This window comes from Somniosus microcephalus, chromosome 13 (genome assembly GCF_052327205.1).
Source record: "Somniosus microcephalus isolate GS21.2 chromosome 13, FLI_Smic_1.0, whole genome shotgun sequence".
NCBI classification, from domain to species: Eukaryota; Metazoa; Chordata; class Chondrichthyes; order Squaliformes; family Somniosidae; genus Somniosus; species Somniosus microcephalus.
Genome location: NC_140999.1, coordinates 160,479,931 through 160,504,603, shown reverse-complemented (window position 1 = coordinate 160,504,603; position 24,673 = coordinate 160,479,931). Strand labels below are relative to the sequence as shown.

The 24,673-nt window shown below is 41.0% G+C and overlaps 1 protein-coding gene across 4 annotated transcripts in view; it reads left to right on the top strand.

The window, feature by feature from the left end:
* Nucleotides 1–24,673, top strand: part of LOC147108716 (zinc finger and BTB domain-containing protein 46-like) — an 84,026-nt gene that overhangs the window by 7,378 nt on the left and 51,975 nt on the right. For 3 of the 4 annotated variants that reach the window (XM_086005465.1, XM_086005463.1, XM_086005464.1), the window contains exons 2-3: nt 3,449–3,564; nt 16,139–17,118. In XM_086005465.1, coding sequence (XP_085861591.1) covers nt 3,506–3,564; nt 16,139–17,118 — 1,039 coding nt within the window. In that variant the 5' untranslated portion in view covers nt 3,449–3,505. The remainder of the gene's footprint in view (nt 1–3,448; nt 3,565–16,138; nt 17,119–24,673) is intronic. The other variant, XM_086005466.1, reaches the window with a different exon arrangement.

Genomic DNA, 24,673 nt, shown 5'->3' with positions numbered 1-24,673 from the left:
AGTATAAAAGTGGTAAATGACCTTTTTGAGGATATGAGCCCAGCTCTGCTCATTGCTTTTTCTGCAGAGTATTCACAGCAATACAGATAACATTTTGTGTTGGGTGGGGGAGGGAGAGCTTTAGCTGCATTTCCTTTGGACTGATGCCTTATTCTGCCACTGAATCTCAGATGTCCTGAAGTAATTTGTAGCTTTATTACAGGAAGTTGGTGAAACAGTTTTCAACGAGAACAAGAAAATAAACGAGAAAAAGCTGATCGCATCAGTAAATATTAATGGTGTTCGACCTTCAAACAGACTTGCAATCAAGTGTTGAGGATTATGATTTACAGTAGCATATTTTTAAACTCTTGTTCCAATGTGCTGAAATTTTTTAAGATGACCGCTCTCCCAGTAACTCCAAAATGCACCACCTGGTGCAATATTAAACACTACAGACCAAAGCTCACTGTCCAGTGACTCCTGCCATAAAGTGTACATGTGGGTGTTGAGTAAGTACAAACTTGAACTTTCCTCTGGTGCTTGGCTAGGTCAAATGGCCTACTGATTGTTGCTTGTCTGGGCAAACAAGAGGAGTGGCCTTTTGGCAAGGTATAAGAGGATGACCAGCCCCCGAAGAATTATGCCCTGTATAAATCGCTGCCTTGGTGTAGGGGAGGACAGGAGGAAGATAGTTAAGGTAACTAGTGAGACAATAGCAATGATGTGCCTGTTGTGATGTTGATACACCCTTGGGTTGTACTAACTATTAGCAAATGTCACTACCCTGCGTGCTGCAATTATTTTTGCTGCTGTGCCTGTGACATTTAAATTTTTTTTATCTTCTAACATATGATGAAGGAGCCGAGTGATCTATTGGAATAATGAGCTGTATGGCATCCATGTGATTGGAGGGATGATTTATTGTGGCAGTATTTGTTTAGATATGTGGTGAAGTAGTTTTAAAAATAATTGTAATATATTCATCACTTAAAAGGTCCATGTTTAAAATGGGCAGTCACTTGTATCGGCCAAAAAGCGATAACCATTATTCATTTACAGTAACGCCAATTTCAAAGTTGCCGGTTATCGTGTCTAAGCGTTCTGTTTATTTTGGGCAGAAACAGCTGTGCTTACTCGCAAGTGTGCACCTCATTAAAGTTTCCCTTTAATTAAATCCACCTCTGTATCCAGTCCTTTCTTCTACTTTGGCATACTTTGCAGTGCTGCACTCTGATCTTCTTGCCCAATTCACATTCTCACAGGATTTACACTGCCAGTCATTGGCACTGAAAAGGCCACTGATTTTTTTTTTTCCTGCAAGAATCTTTCCATTTTCTGTTTCTCCAGCCTTCATTAGCTTTGCTACAAAGTGGAAAGAATTGTATTGTACAAATAGAGGCCCCATATGTATTATAATGGCCGGTATGACGCCTGAAGGAACTTTATTGTCTCTCTCCCCCTGTAATGAGCTGCTCCCTGATTTTCATCCTCTTCAGTGGGAGTGGATCAGATGGCAGTGAAAAGCTTGACTCTGTGTTGGTGACTGAATATGTCAACTTTGCAAGAACAAAAATAAGCGCATAGCGGGCAAATCGTGTTCCCAGAAACACGCCCGCTATAAGCAGTGGGAACTGCATTTTTCAATTGTATGACTGATGTAATGAAATAATGAGCATTGTTGAACATTTTTGAATTTTCCCCTTGGAATGGTACAGCAAAATTAACCTTGTAAATGTCTAAAAAGTTGAGCATTTTGTGCACCAAAAGATAGCCCTTTTTGTACATATCAGAAAGATGAACGAGAAAACCATGAGCTATTTGTCTCCGAGATCATTGGATGTAACTAGATCACTGAATAAACATTACAATGAGCCAATTCTTGAAATGCGCAGTGCAGAAAAATGCCTGAATTCCAAAATGGAAATGTGGGACGGCTGAATTCCATTAAAAAGTGGATGGATCACATTTTGTGGAAAGTATTTATTGTATACAAACAGGCAGTGGTATTTTAGTCATTAACTGTAGTATCTGAAAGCTTGCATGAAATTGTTAATTTAATACCAGGACTGGGGAATCTTAACTATGAAAAGTCAAAATAAGACTTACATCGATTTCTTTGCTGTGTAACTGCAAGTTTTAAAAAAAAACTCATTAACTTAATAGATATCACTACATATGGAAGAGAAAACAAGTGACAAAAGTACTTGCTGTCAAAATAACTAAAGATGAAATTGAAAAAGATTTGTTTTTTAGTAGATTTGGTGCTTAATCTGGCCAGTCATTGCAGAGCAACACTTGACAGAGCAAATAGAAGGCAGAACTATGTGGCCAAAACATTGGAGTGAAAGTTGGAGGAAGTGGTGCTGAAACTGCTGGTGATCCATGAGTATTGTGCCCACTTCTGGTCACTGAGACAGAAGGAGACATCTAAGCCCTGAACATAGTTCAAAGAAAACCCATGAGACAGATCGTAGTTGGAGCTGTGAGGAAAAGCTGGACAAAATTGGGCATTTCCGTTTGAAAGTCGATGACTGAGTGTTGACCTTGTATAGAGATGTACAAGACAGAAAATGATATGAAAAAGGTAGATCTGGAACACTAATTCAAACTCAACTTTAACAGTAGAACAAGGTGGCACAGGTCCAGTGGCAAAAGACAAATTTATACTTGATATCGGGAAGTTTTTCCACACCTAGTGATGAATGTATTGAATGGACTAGTTGGGTAATGGAAGCAAGAACAATGAAATAATTTAAGAAACATTTGGATACTGTGATTGAGGAGACCTGTTGGGTCTTTCTGTATGGATGAGCTAAGGCAGGCCAATTCCCTTCTCTGCTCCCAACCTCATTACAGCCGTGGTCCAAACATGGACAAAGGAGCTGAATTCCAGGGGTGAGGTGAGAGTGACCACCCTTGATATCAAGGCAGCATTTGACCGAGTCTGGCATCAAGGAGCCCTAGTAAAGCTGAAGTCAATGGGAATCGGGGGAAAACTCTCCACTGGCTGGAGTCATACCTAGCAGAAAGGAAGATGGTTGTGGTGATTGAAGGTCAATTCGGAATAAACGTTTGTGTTACTGGAGCTGTTTTGTGGATTCTTGCTGCAATCTAAAAACTTGTTGACTTCAGATTCAGGACTGATCAGCATGCCACTTCTAAGTATGTATATATGTATAAAATGGCATGGTTTCATGTGGTTCGATTATGAATTTTCAACAAAATTTTAGGTTCAATAGTTTTACTTTCAGTTTATATATTAGACATGCAAAACCCAACCAACTGAACGCAGACCGTTTGTTTTCAATATAAAGTGGTTCATATAATATGGACAAATGTCCAAATTTGGGCTTGAATTGAAACCTGTAGTTTACTCGGTTATTTTGTCCCTGGCTGCTAATGACATTCCATTAATGGTGCTCCTGTACAATAATGAGATATTTGCTAATTAGCTGTTTGGTTCCAGGTAGGATTCCTCTTCATTTCAAAGCACTGGGCGATCGTGAACAGTCCTGGGGACACAATGGGGAGGAACTGGCACTACGTTGATGAAGGGGAGGGACAGCGAGAGAAAGAAAGACAGTAAGCAACAAAAAAAAGTTAAACTGTAACAGCAAAGAAGTTGTGATGATTATTTAAACTAAGTGGCTGATTTGTTTTTTAAATGTGCGAAAACCAGAAAAATCTGATCTGATTGGACTGGACTTGGCATTTTCAAACATTATCCTCCATTAATTCAAATCTACCTAAAGGTCTCTGGTATCCATTTCCTAAATGCACAAACTTGTACTCCAGAGGATCACAATAATGTGTTAACATATAAAGCAACTGATAATGATCTCATCAGAAGCAATCAGCTAGGTGGCAGAGTAATCATTCTAGCTGTGCACTGATGTTTGCTGGAAATGGAGTAGCATCGCATTGGAATGGGGGCATGGTACTATTGAGAGTTACCAAATGGATGCTTTGACACTCATTTAGAATTTCTCTGCTTAAAGCTAAGACGGAGACCACCATGAGAGGACTAATTGATGCCCATTACTTTCATAGATAATTTATACCAGCAGAACCTCCTACTTTTGTAGAGTCTTGCACTAGAGTAGTCCACAGCAGCTTTCTAGGTGGAATCACACTACCCATATCAACTGATAGCAAAGGCAAAAAGTGTCAAATCGTAAGTCATTAACGCCAAAGTGATTTGGCACATCTACATTATTAACAAAGAATCTTGAGCACATCTCTTCCTCTCTCCCACTTGACCCATATGCATTAATTTTGTTTATCACAGGAAGGTGTACCAAATGGCTAGTTGATCTGAATTATTTTCACATTCCACAAAATAGTGTTGCACAAAATATCAGAATTAGATATAGCAGAAGTCTCTTTCTTTTCCTCAACCTTCTTGAAGTCAACAATGTGTGTTTGGTTCTGTGGACAGCAGAAACCTTTTGCGAAGTACCTTGTTGAAGTGGCTCTTACTGAGGTGTGAGACTTGGCATTCAGTGTTCAACCCTGAAGTACATTACAGCCAAGCCTATCATGTCCACACACATGCACTTTCCAACAGTGGTAGCCAGGGATTGCTGGACAGCTGCCAAGAGTGGAAGCACTGAGCTTGTTTTGTTTCCTTCCTCTTAATTTGGTCATACGTAGGTCAGCTGTAGCACCCTTGCTGTTGCTAAGCTGTGACAGACCAGCTCAGCACCTGGATCAGTGCTACAAGGGGTGCAAGAACTACCTGATCCTTGTTTTAATCATGATCTTGCCCTCCCTCTTGGGTTTAAATAAAATACCTTTCTGAACTCCACTGGTTGTGAGGATGCATATCAAAAGATGGTCTATTTTTCTTTCTTCCTACCATTTCATTGCTAAAAGTCCCTCCCTATACACCGATTTGAGCCATATCGAATTTATAAATGGATGTCTGATTGTCATCCCATGTTTCTAGTTTTATGTTTTGTGCTTCAAATGTGCTGGCTAGAGCCAGTGTTAGAGCAGGCATTCTTTATACAGTTCCCCTTGCAATAACATTCTTGAAATTGTAGTTCAGTGACATTCTGAATGGAAATGTTGTCCATGTAGAATTCTGTGCAAAAGATCTATTCCCGCATGGTCTCTGGGCAGCCATGTTAATATGTAAAACAGTGGATGGCAGAGACTAGTAAGTATACATCTCTTAATGCTCTCCGATTAAGTAGCTATTCTAGGAGTGCGTTTCTCCTTTATAGCTGTTTTTCTACTGGTCTTAAAGGGGAAGGGAAAGGGAGAGTTGACGTGGCAAATGTGGGAAGATTATGACTGACTTGCTGCCAGACATACATGTTGGGAGCTAGCAGCCCTCTTAAGAACAATATAAAAGCAGTTTAACAGTCTTGTTTCATGGCAGACCATTGCACTGTTTTAAGAAAACTAACATTGAAATTTAATTTCCAATCTGATCAGTTTGTATTGGCCAAAAAACATAAAACTGATGCATTCAGGAGTTGGGTTTGGATTTGTATCATCTGGCTAACTTTTCAGCCAATGCCCTTAGAATTCAGATTTCCAGCATCTGCAGTATTTTGCTATTCCCTTAGAATTCTGTTGCTCCTCGAGACCAAAATCAGTGGCAAGCCAAACCAACTCTGCGGCACAGGGAATGTAGATTCTGCAGCAGGTTTTCTAGGGTTTGGGACATTTTGATACATTTAATACATTTAAAAAATATTGTCTTTCATTTAGAATAGTGTGATTTAAACTGTTTAAAAGCAGCTTACTGTGCTCAGACTCTGCTATGTGTGCTGCAGAAATAGTGGAGAACCAGTGGTCTAGTGAGAATGAGGAACTGAAAGAAATTAGTATTAGTAAAAAAAAAATAGTACTGGAGAAATTAATGGGACTGAAAGCCGATAAATCCCCTGGACCTGATGGCCTACATCCTAGGGTTCTGAAGGAGGTGGCTATAGAGATAGTGGATGCAATTGTTGTCATCCAAAATTCCATTGATTCTAGAATGGTTTCCGCGGATTGGAAAGTAGTAAATGTAACCCCACTATTTAAGAAAGAAAGGAGGGAGAGAGAAAACGGGGCACTACAGACCAGTTAGCCTGACATCAGTAGTAGGGAAAATGCTAGAATCTATTATTAAGGAGTAACAGGGCACTTAGAAAATAATAATAGGATTGGGCAGAGTCAACGCTGATTTATGAAAGGGAAATCCTGTTTGACAAATCTGTTAGAGTTTTTTGAGGTTGTAACTAGCAGAATAGATAAGGGGGAACCAGTGGATGTGGTGTATTTGGATTTTCAGAAAGCATTCGATAAGGTGCCACACAAGAGGTTATTAAACATGGAATTGGGGGTAATATACTAGCACAGATTGAGGATTGGTTAACGGACAGAAAACCGAGTAGGAATAAACGGGTTATTTTCGGGTTGGCAGGCTGTAACTAGTGGGGTACCGCAAGGATCAGTGCTTGGGCCTCAGCTATTCACAATTTAAATCCGTGATTTGGATGAGGGGACCAAATGTAATATATCCATGTTTGCTGATGATACAAAGCTGGATGGGAATGTACGTTGTGAAGAGGATGCAAAGAGGCTTCAAGGGTATATAGACAGGCTAAATGAGTGGGCAAGAAAATGGCGAATGTAATGTGGAAAAATGTGAAGTTATCCACTTGGGTAGGAAAAATAGAAAAGCAGAGTTTTTTAAATGGTGAGAGATTGGGAAATGTTGGTGTTCAGAGGGACCTGGGTGTCCTTGTACATGAATCACTGAAAGTTAATATGCAGGTACAGCAAGCAATTAGGAAAGTAAATGGTATGTTGGCCTTTATTACAAGAGGATTTGGGTATAAAAGTAAAGATTGTCTTCTTGCAATTATATAGGGCCCTGGTGAGACCACGCCTGGAGTATTGTGTACAGTTTTGGTCTCCTTACCTAAGGAAGATATACTTGCCATAGAGGGAGTGCAACGAAGGTTCACCAGACTGATTCCTGGGATGGTGGGATTGTCCTATGAGGAGAGATTGAGTAGACTAGGCCTATATGCTCTAGAGTTTAGAAGAATGAGAGGTGATCTCATTGAAACATACACAATTCTTACAGGGCTTGACAGGGTAGATGCAGGGAGGATGTTTCCCCTGGCTGGGGAGTCTAGAACCAGGGGTCACAGTCTCAGAATAAGGGGTCAGCCATTTAGGACTGAGATGAGGAGAAATTTCTTCACTCAGAGGGTGGTGAATCTTTGGAATTCTCTACCCCAGAGGGCTGTGGAGGTTCAGTAGTTGAGTATATTCATGACAGAGATCGATAAACTTTTGGATATTAAGGAAATCAAGGGATACAGGGATAGTGCAGGAAAGTAGAGGTGAGGTTGAAGATCAGCCATGATCTTATTCAATGGCGGAGCAGGCTCGCGAGATCAAATGGCCTACTCTTAGCAATTTACAGTAACAGCGTAGCTGTCTCAGCAGACTTTTTACCTAGCCAGGTGACAGCTAGATGCCAAATGATGGCCAATACCAGGTACCGTACCTGGTGTTCTGAATATGTATGGCATCAGCTGACGTCAGTCTTTAAATTCCCATTGAGTTGCAGCTTAGTGATCGCCTTGTGTTTCACATCTTGCACATTACGTGTGTAGGCGAAGTGTACAAGGTATGAAATTGGGATTAACGGGAATTAGAAGGTTGGTATTGCATGATAACCATTTGAACTGAGAACGCTGGTTGGCATTGGTTCCAATACAGTTAGAATGGAGAAAACTGGGGAAAGAAACCCAAGGGGGAAAATGGCAGGAGATAAATTTTGCAGCAATCCTTGTGGCCTAGGAATCGTGGAGCACTAGGAACCTGCCGTCCTCCTGCTGCACACGACTGTGTTGAAATTTTGAAGGAGCACCAGTTCTGACCATTTATGGTCTACTGTTCATTGCTCCACTTCAAAAGTACTGTACTTAATTGGCTCTAAAGCACTTTGGAACATCCTGAGGCCATGGAAGGTGCTATATAAATGCAAGTCTTTTTACTTAATAAAATAAAAAGTAAACTGCTTGTGGGAGTTGATATTTTTTATATAAAAGATAGACTTGCATTTATATCGCGCCTTTCACGGCCTCAGGACGTCCCAAAGCGCTTTACAGCCAATGAAGTACTTTTGAAATGTAGTCACTGTTGTAATGTAGGGAAGTGACCATCAGTTATATCATTACCGACAACTGTTTACATATTTTCACAGGCAATTTTCCATGTTGACTGTTGACCTAAAAGTGTGACCCAAAATCATGACCACAGGAAATGCACACAGGCAGTTTTGTTTAGTGTATATAGATACGTAATTTGCTTGTGTAACCAAGTGTTTGAACAAGTACAGGTTGTTAAAACCTAAGTGAGGAGGATAGTTGTACAAAGATGTGTCCCAGACATGCACAGCCCTCTTTGGGTAAGATGAATTTCATTCGCAGATTGAATATTGATGATTGGCTGCAATCAGTGAGGCACGAATCAATTCAAAAATGTGTTGTCTCACACATCAACTGTGCAAGTTAGTGATCAGCTGAGTAACTTTTTTTTAAATTTTTTGGCTTCCACATCTGAAATTAAATCAAAAAATGCAAAACTTAGAAGTTAGAGAGTTAAATGAAATTATTTTTACGCTCATCAGTATGCTGGGAAAGGGAACAATTTCTATTTCCGGTATCCAATGTTGGCATTGAGCACTTGCAGGCCAGTTATAGCTTGATATTGGTTAAATCAAGAGAGAGAGTGTGATAATCAATTGTGTCAGCAAGTCTCTTAGAAGTTGAGGTTTATTTTCTTGGGAGTGGGTAGAAATCTCCAGAAATAAATTAAAAACAAACACAGCAAGACCAATGCTATATTTTACGGTGTTCGTTCAAAGGTTCGTGGATGTTGAAGTTGAATTTTATTTTTGATGGCATATCATGACTATTGGGAGAAAATAGTAATGGTATAGCATCAATGTATAAAACATTACAGGAAAACTATCTACAGGAATATTAGAGATGTGGCCCATATGACAGCACTACTTATTTTCTGGATGCAGAACCAGAAGAAGGTCGCTAGACTTGCAGTTGAGTGGCCTAAATAAAGAGGATTCATGATCAGGATTGTTTTTATGGAATGAACAAGTCAAATTTTGAACGAGACAATTTCATTCACTTTGCCTCCAATTTCCACCCTTCCCTTATCTTCACGTGGTCCATCTCCGATTCTTCCCTTCCCTTCCTCGACTTCTCTGTCTCTATTTCTGGGGATAGGCTATCGACAAACATCCACTATAAGCCCACTGACTCTCACAGCTACCTGGACGACACGTCCTTCCCACCCCGCTTCCTGTAAGGACACTATTCCATTCTCCCAATTTCTCTGTCTCCGTTGCATCTGTTCTGATGATGCCACCTTCCATACTAGTGCTTCCGATATGTCTTCCTTTTTCCTCAACTGAAGATTCCCCTCTACCGTGGTTGACATGGCCCTCAACCGTGTCTGTTCCATTTCCCGCACTTCTGCTCTCACCCCTTCCCCTCCCTCCCAGAACCACGATAGGGTTCCCCTTGTCCTCACCTTTCACCCCACCAGTCTCCACATTCAACGTGTCATCCGCCACCATTGCTGCCACCTCCAGCGTGATCCCACCACCAAACACATCTTCCCCTCCCCTTTCAGCATTCCGAAGGGACTGCTCCCTCTGCGACACCCTGGTCCACCCCTCAATCACCCCTCCCCTTCCTATGGCACGTTCCCGTGCAAGCGCAGGAGATGGAACACCTGCCCTTTACCTCCTCCCTTCCCACTGTCCAGAGCCCAAAAAACTCCTTTCAGGTGAAACAGTGATTTACTTGTACTTCTTGCAATTTACTATACTGCATTCGCTGCTCACGATGTGGTCTCCTCTACACTGGGGAGACCAAACGTAGATTGGGTGACGGCTTTGCCGAACACCTCTGTTCAGTCCGTAAGGGTGACCCCGAGCTTCCAGTCGTCTGTCACTTTAATTCTCCGCTCCACTCCCACTCTGACCTCTCCGTCCTCGGTCTCTTACACTGTTCCAATAAAGCTCAATGTAAGCTCGAGGAACAGCACCTCATCTTTCGATTAGGCACTTTACAGCCTTCTGGACTCAACATCGAGTTCAACAATTTCAGACCATAACCTCTGCCCTTATTTTTTCACATGGCAGCTGTTGATGATTTTGCCATTCCCATTTAGACCTCTTCTAGATTCATCTTGTATAACTTTACTTGTCCCATTACCATCTCCTTTTGCTTTGTGTTCTTATACCTCTTGTCATTTAATCACTCCTGCTTTCCACCCTATCACAGACCTTCCCTGTTGTTCTTTCCTCCCCTCCAGCCTTTCCCTGCCCCTGCACTTGCTTAAAATCTGTTACATCTCTAAAACTTTTTCCAGTTCTGACAAAAGGTCATCGACCTGAAACGTTAACTCTGTTTCTCTCTCCACAGATGCTGCCTGACCGGCTGAGTATTTCCAGCATTTTCTGTTTTTAAGTCAAATTTTATTTTTATTACATAGGATGAAGGCATTTTCTGTAATTTTCTATTGATGTTTTGGGGATTGTATTATTTGTGTACTACGGTGGGGTGAGGAGTCCGAGAAACGGGGCCAAAATGCAAATTTTCAAACATGAGTGACAGAATTAAGCCAGATCCAAAAAACCCATAGCAATTCTTACAAAAAAACATTGCCGAGATTTTGCTACCAAAATAACAGTGAGTTTAATGGCGTCGCCATTCGTAACGTGTAAATCGTCCAGCTACTTGGGGCGAAGAAGAGATACCGTGTGAATTGCCGCAAGCGACTGGACAGTTTGCTTCGCCCTGCCGTTAGCTTTGTGAAAACGACAGCTTGTCCTCAACCTCCCCATGTTTCATGATGTTGCTGCATTTACGCATTAGTTGCCAATTAAGCTTGTTGTAGAAAGTTCGGGCTGCTACTTAACAGCAGCGCAAGTACCTTTTTTAATGAGGTAACAAAACCTGTGTGTTTTCTTAACATGTGTAACTGTGTCTCAGGTTTAAATGCTTTTTTCACCACAGTACACAATTCTGATTCATTCCAATATAAATTTTTTATGTTGAACCTTATTTACTATACTGAGCCCTGCTTAATTTTTATTTTGTTTGAATGTTTGATACATTGTGACTTCAATATTTTCCTCCCTATAATCACAGTCTACCGTTGATAAAGTAAAACGAATCTCCTGTGAGATAATTTTGTTCTGTCGATAACAATGGATAGTACCATTTAAAAAATCATTAGGGTTGTATGTGTGCCATCGTGGCACATTTGGAGAATAGGAACTTAATTGCAAAGCTGGTGATGGAGCAACTGTTGGGGCAGTTAAGCTCACCATTGTGGATATGGAACCAGAAGTCTTAACGCATTTCAGGAAGGGTGACTGGAACAAAGAATTCCAAATGAAAGGAACAGGCTGTCGAGAGTTCTTGATGGGGAATGGGCCGAAGGAGAGAAGTTCTCTGCTGAGGGAGGTGTCACAGATTAGAGTAGTTCCAGTAATTCAGAACTTTCTCAATTGGAATCTAATGTAGCTGAAGAAAATTCTGTTTTTCACCAAGCAGTCCGAAGTATGGAAAACTGACGCGGCAGACCCATGTAATCTGCAAATTTATCTTTTAAAAACTGAATATATTAACATGTAGGGTAACTATCTACATGTGTTTTGCAATTCAAAAGACTAATGCAACTAACTTAGAAGTACTTTCAGATCCCAATTGCTGGAAAAATTGTGCAGGTTTTACACTTTAAAAGCAGGGGCACTTCATTTTGGAAAATTTGGGACATCTATATTGTATGTCATGTAAATTCAACACATACATTATGCACACTTCTGCTGAAAAATGAGTATTGTCTTGTAAGAAATGTTGAATGCACCTTTAATTTTCAGAGGCATTGATTATTTTTGTATATTATTGTAAAGCTGCAGATTGGGGACTGGATGATTTAGCCTTATGAAAAGACTTTTTAAAAAAGGAATTCCTGGAGTTGGTTAGGTATATGCTGTATTACCAATAAGTGGGCCTGCTTTTTTCCCCTCAAACGATTGTTCAATTTGAGTTATTCTACCATTGAAATTCAAAACACTTGACTAGTTTTAAAGCAGCACTACTTTAAACATTTCAGATGATTACAGAATATTGTATTGCAAAAACTAGTGTTTTGATTTTCGCCGACTGTTTGAAATAGTTAGTTGTAACCCTGATCTAAAGGTACCGTTGCTTGGTGACGTACATTGTTTTGTATCCAAATACTTTCTTGCCCAAATAGACGTGGCAACTTGTAGATAAATATCAACATAAATATTTGCCTTTTTTAAAACAAAAATGACATGTTTATAAAGTGGTAACAATAAATCCGAATAGTTCAGTTAGTATGGTCATATCCTGAAATCGATGTGGTGTCTGAAATTAAATCTGAGAACCACATATGTGATGAGTTTAAGGATTACCAGAGTTGGACCACAGGGTGGAACATTTCATGAAAGCAGTTACTTGCTGGGGTTGAAATATGAAAATAAACCAGAGAGTTGACACTGATAAGTTGGTGGGGTAAATATGGTATATTTTCCTGAAATCTGGAGCTAATTTAATAAAAATAGACCTCCTAAGTACTGATAGGTTGTGAGCGAGGATATAAAGAAATTCTGTTTGTAAGGTGGTTGAAAACTTCAGGAAAGCTGATAGTTTTTCAAAGTGGCATTGGATGTAGGGAAAGAATGGGGTTAATTGGAAAGCTCTTTCAAAGAGCTGGATGGCTTTCATCGGTGCTGTAAGATTCTAGGATCTTGGACCGTATAAATATATCTCCAACTAAACTGCTCGTAGTTTTATCGTCGAAGTTTTAAAATTCATGACATCTGGGGCGTCACAGATGAAGTTGATGATTAGAACGCGTCTACGATCAGGAGCAAGTTGGAGAAAAACAAGTTTAAAAATAAGATTTGTGTAGTGCCATTCACATCGCCAGGACATCTCAAAGTGCTTGATAACCAGTAAAGGAGAGGGCCAAGGATAGATCCTTGGGGTCTCCAGAGGTACTGGTGCAGGAGCAGCCATTGCAGATGATTCTCTGGCTACAACTGGATAGATAAGAATGGAACCAGGTAAGGGCAGTCCCAACCAGCTGGATGACTGAGGAGAGGCTTTGGAGGAGGATGGTGTGGTCAACCATGTCAAAGGCTGCAGACAGGTTGAGAAGGATGAGGAGGGATAGCTTACCATGGTCACAGTCACATAGGATGTCATTTGTGACTTTGCTAAGAGTTGTTTAAGTACTGTGGCAGGTGAGGAAACCGGATTAGAGGGGTTCAAACGTGAAGTTGCGGGAAAGATGGGCATGGATTTGGGAGGCGACAACGCGTTCAAGAACTTGGAAAAGGAAAGGGAGGTTGAAGATGGTAGTTTGCCAAGACCGAGGGGTCTTTGAGGAGGGCGGTGATGGTGGCAGATTTGAAGGGGAGGGGGGCAGTACCCGACGAGAGGGCACCATTAACAATATTACCTAACATGGGGGCCAGGAAGGGCAGATGGGTGGCGAGCAGTTTGATGGAATAGGGTTGAGGGAGCAGGAAGTGGGTCTCATGGACAAGAGGAGCTTGGAGTGTGCATGAAGGGAGGTAGGAGAGAAAGATGCGAGTTCAGGGCTTGGGTGGGGGAATCTTATAAGAAGTTTGGCCTTGGTGGGTTAGGGAAAGGGAGGGAAGCAGCAGAGGCAGCTGAAAGGATGGTCTCAATTATGGTGACATAAGTCTATGAGCTCCTTGCACTTGGTGGAGGAGGCGGGGGGAGGGATTTCACAAGACTGTTTGTAGTGAAGAGAAGCCGGGGTTATCTTTGCATTCCAAGATGATCCTGGAATAGTGAGAAGGTTTTGGCGAGGAGAGCAGGACCCATAGGAACGGGAGTACGCCTTTTGGCCCCTCGAGCCTGTTCTGCCATTCAGTGAGATCATGGCTGCCTGTGACCTAACTCCAAATACCCACCTTGCCCCATATCCCTTAATACCTTTGGATAACAAAAATCTATCAATCTCTAATTTAAAATTAACAATTGACGTTGCATCAATTGCTGTTTGCGGAAGAGAGTTCCAAACTTCTACACCCTCTGGTTCTTTACGTGGTCCAGCCAGATCTGGCGCTGAATGGTTAAACCAGTTGTCCGCCATAAACATTCAAGTCTGCATCCCTTGGACTTAACGGAGGGGAGGTGAGGGCCGTCCTGGGGGAACGACCAGGATATGAGAGAGTAATGGTTTTAGTGAGGTCAAGGGCACCAAAGGTAGAGGTGAGGGTGCGATTGAGCTGATCCGTAGCTGCAGAAATATTGTGATGAATGGAGGGCTAAAGGCTAGACAGCTGGAAATTGGAAAGTGCAGTTGTAAGTGATTTTGGGGAGAATTCTTTCCGGGGCAAACGCGGACAGAAGTGGGTTTGGGAGGGAGAAGGGGTATGTGAGTGTAGAGGGGTACAGAGATGGCCTTATCTGTGATTGACACGATGGGAGTAGAGAGGCGACTTGAGATGGCAAGGTCGGGGGGTGGTCGTGAATGGTAGGGGAGGTTAGACGAAGGGAGAGATTAAGGGAGCAAAGGAGGGCAGTGAATCTGAGGAGAGAGGGCATGATGGTAGAGAGCGAGGATTTTAAAGGAGGCGTGGAACAAGGTGAGATGCTCAGAGAAGGGGGCAGACCAAGGTGTGATTTAGCAATAAGGACCACACCACCACCGTGGCAGTCTGAACAGGGCAAGTGGTGGGAGGCTTCATTTAGGGGGAAGGTGTCATCACCCGTCAGCCAAGTTTCTGTCAAGCCCATGATGCCTGTGCAGTCATCCACAATAAGCTCATGAATGGCAAGGGTCTTGTTCACAAGTGAATGAAGATTGTGGAGGGAGATGTGGAGAGGGGCGGTGATTGATAGCTGATCCGCTGGCAAAGTTCACAGGTTCAGTGCCAGGGGGTTGAGTGGGGTGCGAAAGAGATTTGCAAGGCTAGCCCCCAGCGGGCGCACTGGGCAGGAATTTCGGTGAGAGTAGGAAGGGGCAGTTGGGTTTGCTGCTCGTAAGGAGTATACAGTATTGCATTGAAATGTCAGATTAAATTATGCTCCTGTCCTGAAGTGGGGCTTGAACCCACAGCCGTCTGATGTGGAAGTGAGAGTGCTGACACTAATTAGAGAGAGCATTGGTAAAATTGGTGCTAAATTTAAGGTAAACAAATTGCGTTAAAATATTTGGTTTATGAAATTTGCAGAAAATTGAGGTTTTATTTGCAATTGAGTTAACATTACTGTGTTCATATCTTGGATGTTAAATTGTTCATGTGCCCTTTTATTGTTGGAGCTTCATCAACTGTGCTGATGTGAATATAAAATGCAAAAATGCAACTGTGCAATGGGTCAAAACAAAACCTCTTGTCTACAACTCCACTTGTAATCAGGAATGGCTGCACAAATTGTGTCCAGTGTAAATTTGGTAATTTTACCCAAGTGAGAAATTATTATTTCAATATAACCATAGCATTTCCAAAGGCACTGTTTATTTGCAAGACTATTCATTCTGTTTCATTAATTCCATGCATAAGTGCTTTCGTGCAATGCTAATCTTCTATGGGTAGGCATCAGAGAGGAGGATGACATGTAATAGTTTACATTATTTCTTTCTGCGAAGGTGGGCACCCCGAGTTGGATATGAAAGCAAGCTATGTGTGTCTTCCCAACTGAAGGGTACCTCCTGTCCTATTAGCGCTCTCATGGTCCATGTTTGTCACCTGACTATTAAATGCTGAGTACTAAGCAGTGTAAGGAACTGCTGTTTTTCAAGTTTTATTATTTTTTGGATAACCGTAAATATATTTTGATGCAGTATATGCTGCAGTATTGAAAGTTGTTTTGCTCTGTGGTGAATTTTGACTGAAAGAAGGTAAAATACGTAGTGATCTGAATTGATAGTTAGCTGGTTCTGTTTACCTTGGAAGATAACTTCCTATTCAGGTGTTGCCTTTATTAAGCGCAAAGCCACTTTTTTATTAGGACTAGAATTTTGATTTAATTTTACCACCAATGTCTTGTAAAGTTTATACTAATTTTTTTTCTCCACTCTTTTTTCCTATTATCAGGATTCAGAAGCAACAACAATTTTTGTCAATGAACAACCGAAAGGACGACATGGAGATCACCTCCCACTACCGCCACTTACTGCGGGAATTGAATGAACAGCGGCAGCATGGCATCCTATGCGATGTCTGCATCATTGTAGAGGGGAAAATCTTTAAAGCACACAAAAATGTTCTGCTTGGTAGTAGCCGCTACTTCAAGACTTTGTACTGTCAGGTGCAGAAGATGTCCTCGGACCAGGCGACTGTGACTCATTTGGACATAGTCACAGCACAAGGTTTCAAAGTAATCATAGATTTTATGTATTCAGCACACCTAGCACTGACTAGCAAGAATGTCATTGAGGTCATGTCGGCTGCAAGCTATTTGCAGATGACTGACATAGTTCAGGCATGTCACAGTTTTATCAAGGCAGCTTTAGATATCAGCATAAAGACTGAGCCATCAGAGGATATTATGGAGTATGATATGGGAGCCCCCTCAAGCAGCAGCATTGATGTTGTAATGCCAGTAGCAGTGGGCAGGAGTAGCTCTCCCTGGTTGGAAAGACGACGAACAAGCCCAGCAAATTCTTCTGGAGATTCGGCAATTGCAAGTTGTCACGATGGTGGGAGCAGCAACAGCAAAGAGGAACATGAGCAGAAAACTGACAGTCACGATGACATCTCATCGCAGTCACTCTGGTCCAGTGATGTTGGTTACAATTCATTTAGAGTCAAGGAGGAACAGATATCTCCTTCGCATTATGGAGGTGCTGAACTGAGAGAACCTCACCTTGGCAAGAACAGCACTTCAGCACAGAACGCTTTTTCGGATCAGGTCCCTGAGGTGTGGCAGCTGCCTGGCCGGAAAAAGAATCGTAAAAATAAACAAACGGTGCGCCATATTACACAGCATGTTGAAGTGGACAGCAGAGCCAGCTCCCCAATGCCATCAATGCTTACTGTTGCTGGGTGGCCATACAATAGCCGTGATGGGACAGGTAAGCAAAAGATTAAATTAATGTTGGCATCACTTTCTTTTCGAGGGATGTGCTTAAAATGTAATGGCTATTATAGAATCTTACACGACAGAAGGAAGATATTCACCCCGTAGTGCCTGTGCCAGCTCTTTGAAAGAACTATCCAATTAGTGCCACTCCCCCGCTCTTTCCCCATAGCCCTGTATTATATTATGCTATAGTAAATCTGAGTAAATTATAATGTTTTTATAATTTTGTAACTTTAAGTTGAATCGTCTCACCATTAAGTAAAGTGTTTCAAATAAGAACTGATAATACACATTTTAGTAGCTGGGAGGAACTTTGCAAAATCATGTAATGTCAAGTTATTGGATTTTTAAAGGGTTTAGATAAACTCTAATACCGTGATTCCATCAATAATCTGCCAATCAAGGACCTATAACTTAAATTATGGTCATTTTAAAATTTAAAGCAGAATAATCCCCCATAACTGTCATTTTACCATTGGGTTGGTTGAGTAGACTGCAACCAAGTGCTTGTTAACATAGCAAAATTCTCAGGTAGGTGTGGTGGAACTATGGACATGACCAGTTGATTTGGAGGCAGATGATAGTTGGGTTGGGGATATATTAGAATTTTTATATCGGTCAACCTCTGGGGGGATTAGGCTGCAATCATTCTGCTCTAGTAGTTGGGTAAAATAGATTCCACTTTTTTTACGAGTGCAGTTTTTTTGAATGTTTTCCCAACCCTTTATTAAAACTGTACTCCTTTCTCTTTGTAGTTTCACACTTGCTCAGGATTAAGTGGAGTCCCACTGGGTATGCGCGTGCTGTTCAATATACATAGCTGCATTAATAAGTTGGCTCTAGAGTTTTCTGCCGACATTTCAAAATTCATAATTTAGAACAACCTGTTCTATAAACCAATTGTTGGGTTAATGAAAAGCAAATGTTTTTTTTCCCCCATCCTTTACTTGGAATTCATTCTCAATATTCTTGGCATTGTTTATAAAGTGGAAAGACCACATGCCCTCTAGTGAAATCGCTCCGTTTTTGGATGATTAAATTTAGGAGAACACTGATGATGTAACTAACTGGAATCAGTGTGTAATCAAAAACCATCTTCCAATTTCCCTTTTATAAAATATGTTCGTGTATGTTCATCTTAACATTGGGAGTAATGCTTGTTTTATCTTCGAGTTTGTCTTGGTTCTAGAATCATTTTACTTGATGCTTGAGGCCTGATTTAACATCTTAAGCTTCAAATGTTCAGTTTGGACGTGGAATGTTTGAATTTTGCAGTGTAGCATTTTGGGGGCTTCTGTAATTAAGAAAAAAAAATGAAACTGGCTCAATTAGAACAAATAAAATGACCCGTCTGCATTGCCCTGTGAACTAGGTTGAATACTCGGATTCGAAAAATAATTCTGAAGAGGTGCTTGTGTTAGTTTCCTGCATTAATACCGCTGTTTCTTCGCTGACTGGGTTCATTTGTGCTTCAACCAGCTTTCCTTTTCAGTTTCTCTTCTGAACTGTTCCAATTTAAAGTTGTAATTTCTATATGGGAAGTAAAATTCTAAGAAAGGAGGTTCTGAACAATTAAAGGAAAGGAAATGTTTGAGAGAAAAAGGCAAGGCTTACTCTTGGGGAGTGGGAACCTCCAGATAAAAGAAAACTGACAAGTATGTGGGGAGGGGAAGAAAATAGAGGGAAGAAAAATGGCATGGGAGATGTATTATAAAAATAAATATATAAACTATTGAAGTTTAATTGACCTTTTTTAAAATCTCTACTGGCCAAGCAAATGACAAAAATTAACTTCATCTTCAACGCTTCAGATGTACATACAAAGCATATATATTAGGTAAGTCTGACCTCGGTAGTGGGGAAAATGCTAGAGTTCATTATAAAAGATGTAATAGCAGAGCACTTGGAAAAAAGTGACCGGATCGGACAAAGTCAACATGGATTCACAAAAGGTAAATCGTGCTTGACTAATCTACTGGAATTTTTTGAGGATGTAACTGGTAGAATAGATCAGGGAGAACCAGTGGATGTGGTGTATTTGGACTTTCAGAAGGCTTTCGATATGGTCCCGCATAAGAGATTAGCGTGCAAAGTTAAGGCACATGGGATTGGGGGCAAGGTACTGACTTGGATAGGGAACTAGTTGGCAGACAGGAAGCCAAGAGTTGGAATAAACGGGTCTTTTTCCGAGTGGCAGACAGTGACTAGTGGGGTACCGCAGGGATCGGTGCTAGGACCCCAGCTATTCACAATATATAAATGATCTAGATGAGGGAACTAGATGTAATATCTCCAAGTTTGCAGATGACACAAAGCTGGGTGGGCGTGTGTGCTGTGAGGAGGATGCAGAGAAACTCCATTATGATTTGGACAGGTTGGGTGATTGGGCAGATGCAGTATAATGTGGACAAATGCAAGGTTATTCACTTTGGTGGCAAAAACAGGAAGGCAGATTATTATCTGAACAGCAATAGATTGGGAGAAGGGGAAGTGCAACGAGACCTGGGTGTCATTGTGCACCAGTCGCTGAAGGTAAGCATGCAAGTGCAGCAGGCGGTTAAGAAGGCAAATGGTATGGTGGCCTTCGTAGCGAGAGGATTCGAGTACAGGAGCAAGGATGTCTTGCTGCAGTTGTACAGGGCCTTGGTGAGACCACACCTTGAGTATTGTGTGCAGTTTTGGTCGCCTTATCTGAGGAAGGATGTTCTTGCCATGGAGGGAGTGCAGCAAAGATTCACCAGACTGATACCTGGGATGGATGGAATGACGTATGAGGAGAGATTGGATCGATTGGGCTTATATTTGCTGGAGTTTAGAAGAATGAGAGGGGATCTCATTGAAACTTATAAAATTTTAACAGGACTAGACAGACTAGATGCAGGAAGGATGTTCCCGATGGTCAGGGAGTCCAGAACCAGGGGTCACAGTCTAATGATAAGGGGGTAAGCCATTTAGGACAGAGATGAGGAGGAATTTCTTCACCCAGAGAGTGGTGAACCTGTGGAATTCTCTACCACAGAAGGCAGTTGAGGCCAATTCATTAAATATATTTAAGAAAGTGATAGATATATATTTCTTAAGGCTAAAGGGATCAAGGGATATGGGGAGAAGGCAGGGACAGGGTACTGAATTTGGATGATCAGCCATGATCTCATTAGCGGGCTCGAGGGGCCGAATGGCCTACTCCTGCTCCTATCGTCTATGTTTCTATGTTTATCATAGTTGAAGCATACTAAAATTGAAATTGCCATTTGCATGTCTGCATAACTTCTAGCCAGCTATTTCATATTTCATGTATTTATATTTTCTGCAATAAATCACCAGGGTACAATTATTTTTCTAAAGTAACAGAAGTCCAGGTCACTAAGATGCTTTCCATTTCAAACCTACAATAACGGTTGTGGAATAGGATTATTAGGATACCTAAAATGAGTTGTGTACCCCGGTTTTATTTGTGAAACCTACTGATGTACAACAGGCTTGCACTTGAATTTCTTCATTGCAATACATTCGATTTTCAATTGAAGGAAATATATGATCTGTATGATCAATTGACAGTTCTGATCAGGCAACTGCTGTAGTCATTTAATAGAAATCCTGTTTTATAAATATTGCTGACTTGAGTAATTGTAAATGCAGTGTTAACAAACCTCATTCAATAATTCAATTTATACAGTAGTTTTCAAGTCTGTGCATCAGATGATGAAAAGCTCATAATCCTGCGAAGGTTGTATCGTGAGGGCCTGTATATAATACCACTCTTTGAATTCTGTGGTGAGAACTAAATCCGCTTAATCTACATTCTGTTGGCTTAGCAAATGCCCTGATTTATTCTTAAATGTTTGTTATGCTGGTTTGCAGGCCTTATTTGTTCCTATGTTATTTGTTGATTGTTCTTGTCTATACACACTGTCTTGACATTGGGATGGTTGGTGCAAAATTCTCTTGCTTTCCAATCCCATTTCAGTCTATTAAATTGGTTGCCTTCCCTATCAACATACCATTCCTGTTAAGCTGCATTAACTTACATGGATTACTCTGAGCCCGGCAAGTGCCTCTTTTTGCTCTCAATTATTTTCGAGGAAATGGCACTGGGGTAGGCAGCCATGAGTAAATTACTATACACAAAAAAAAGTACCTCTTCCTTTCCCAATGTTCTATGAATTTCCATTCTAACTATTGTGATTGTGTTCAGATAATTAAGGAAATCAGACCTTTGTTTTAAATATGACTTTCCTTCTGTCAGAGAGTTTTTTTAAAGCAGTCTTGGAGCTTGCGAATGTGTTTTAGTCTGCTGAATGGTGCCTCTCCACTCCCCTCTAAATTGCTTTAGCTTGCCTCCTTGGAGAACCTGAGAGAATATTTGTTTTGAAACTCTGGTTGTTTCTGTTTTGCAGTGTAAAGTCTGTATAAAGCCGTCTTGAAAACATCTATAATGATTGGAGCATACATTATTATAACCTTTATCGTTTTGCGATTTGGCAAACTTCAGTATTTTGTACTAAGATATACTCATTGATTTTTGTGTGTAGATTTTATCTGATTTTTATAAAATCATGAAGACTGCACCACATGTAGATATCTTCTGTGTAATTCCCAGAATGCAGAATTCTGTGCAAACATTTGCATTGGAGAAGATTGAAAGTTTTACACAGTATCCAATACAGTTGAGTGTCATTCTCCTTGTGGAAAAGCAATGTTTGTTCCTGCTTGAGTCACTGTTCATCGTACCATCACTCCTGTGTGACTGTCTATTCTCCCAGCCGTGTTCTCTCTGGATTTTTGCCTGCTTTGCTCTCCATGTGCCTACTACTTATAAATACTTGCAAGCATAAAAACTAAGAGTGCAGCAAAAACACAAAACAAGAAATAGATAAAAAGAGAAATTGAATCAGGAAAGCACATGCATAGCCAAAATAAAATTAGGTTAGACAAGATGAATAGACTGTTGCCAGGTAAAAGGTTAGGCAAAGAACAGCTGGAACATTCTGTTGCTGTTTTCAATGTAAGGGGGAATTTCACTACTGTTGAATCTTGGGGATGGGATTATATTTCATATTTGCAATTTAAGCAGTTTGTATTATTATTTCAGTTATCTTTCATAAACTTTTTGAAACTCTAAATATTAAACATGATACAGTATATCAATGTACTGCCTCCTTCAGATGCTCCCAAATCTTTCTCCTCTCCGCTTTTAACATTATAGTTTGGGCAGTTCAACTACTCGGAGTGTGATGGCTAAAAGCTCACACCTATATATCCTGCAGGCTAGTTAGAAGCTGGGTAAAAGTACACAGTTCCACCTTTGCGCACACAGCTTTATTTTTGACTTGTGGATAGAGTCATAACGGCACAGAAGGAGGCCATTTGGCTCATCGAGTCTGTGCCGGCTCTTTGTAGAGCAATCCAGTCAGTCCCATTCCCCCGCTCTATCCCCGTAGCCCTGCAAGTTTATTTACCTCAAGTGCCTATCCAGTCTCCCCTTGAAAACATTGAGTCTCTCCGCTTCCACCACTTCCATCGGCAGCGAATCCCAGGTCCTCACCACTCGCTGTGTAAAGAAGTTTTTCCTCACGTCCCCCCTGTATCTCTTGCCCAAAACCTTAAATCTGTGTCCCTAGTCCTTGTACCATCAACTAGTGGGAACAGCCTTTCCCCGTCTAGCCTATCCAAACCCATCATAATCTTGTACACCTCTATCAAATCACCCCGCAACCTCCTTTGCTCTAATGAAAACAAATGTATGTAACTGAACCGACCAGGGGGCAAGCAACCTTAGATCTGGTCCTGTGTAACGAGACAGGATTAATTAAAAATGTCCTAGTAAAGGATCCCCTTGGAATGAGTGACCATAACATGGTTGAATTCCATGTTCAATTAGAGGGTGAGGAGGTTGTATCTCAAACAAACGTGCTAAGCTTGAATAAAGGAGACTATGAAGGTATGAGAGCAGAATTGAGCAAAGTGGATTGGGAAAATAGATTAAAGGGTAAGACGATACATGATCAGTGGTGTACATTTAAGGAGTTATTTTACAACTTCCAAAAAAAGTATATTCCACTGAGAAGAAAAGGGTGTAAAAGAAAAGACAGCCATCCGTGGCTAAGTAAAGAAATTAAGGATAGTATTCGACTAAAAACAAGGGCATATAAGGTAGCCAAATCTAGTGGGAGGATAGAGGATTGGGAAAACTTTAAAAGACAGCAAAAAATAACAAAAAGATTGATTAAGAAAGGGAAGATAGATTATGAAAGTAAATTAGCAAAAAATATAAAAACAGATAGTAAGAGTTTTTATAGTTGTATAAAAAGAAAAAGGGTGGCTAAAGTAAATGTTGGTCCCTTAGAGGATGAGACCGGGAAATTAATGGTGGGAAATATGGAGATGGCAAAAACACTGAATGAATATCTTGTATCAGTCTTTACAGTAGAGGACACCAAGAATATCCCAACACTGGACAAGCAGGGGGCTATAGGGGGGGGAGGAGATAAACACGATCAAAATCACTAAGGAAATGGTACTCGGTAAAATAATGGGACTCAAGGCGGATAAATCGCCTGGACCTGATGGCTTACATCCAAGGGTCTTGAGGGAAGTGGCGGTAGGGATTGTGGATGCATTGGTAATAATCTTCCAAAACTCCCTGGACTCAGCAAAGGTCCCAGCAGACTGGAAAACTACTAATGTAACACCCTTATTTAAAAAGGGCAGTAGACAGAAGGCTGGAAACTATAGACTGGTTAGCCTAACATCTGTGGTAGGTAAAATTTTGGAGTCCATTATTAAGGAGACAGTAACAGGACATTTGGATAATCATAGTTTAATAGGACAAAGTCAGCATGGTTTTATGAAGGGGAAGTCATGTTTGACAAATTTGCTGGAGTTCTTTGAGGAAGTAACATACAGGGTGGATAAAGGTGAACCAGTGGACGTAGTGTATTTAGACTTCCAAAAGGCATTTGACAAGGTGCCACACAAAAGATTATTGCTTAAGATAAAAAATCACGGGATTGGGGGTAATATTCTGGCATGGATAGAGGATTGGCTATCTAACAGAAGGCAGAGAGTTGGGATAAATGGTTCATTCTCAGACTGGCAATCAGTAACCAGTGGTGTTCCGCAGGGGTCGGTGCTGGGTCCCCAACTCTTTACAATCTATATTAACGATTTGGAGGAGGGGACCGAGTGTAACATATCAAAGTTTGCAGATGATACTAAGATGGGAGGGAAAGTAGTGAGAGAGGAGGATATAAAAAACCTGCAAGGGGACATAGACAGGCTAAGTAAGTGGGCAGAGACTTGGCAGATGGAATACAATACTGGAAAGTGTGAGGTTATGCACTTTGGCAGGAAAAATCGTAGAGCAAGTTATTATCTTAATGGCAAGAAACTGGAAAGTACTGAAGTACAAAGGGATCTGGGGGTCCTGGTGCACGAAACTCAAAAGGTTAGTATGCAGGTGCAGCAAGTGATTAAGAAGGTCAATGGAATGTTGGCTTTCATTGCTAGGGGGATAGAATATAAAAATAGGGAGGTATTGCTTCAGT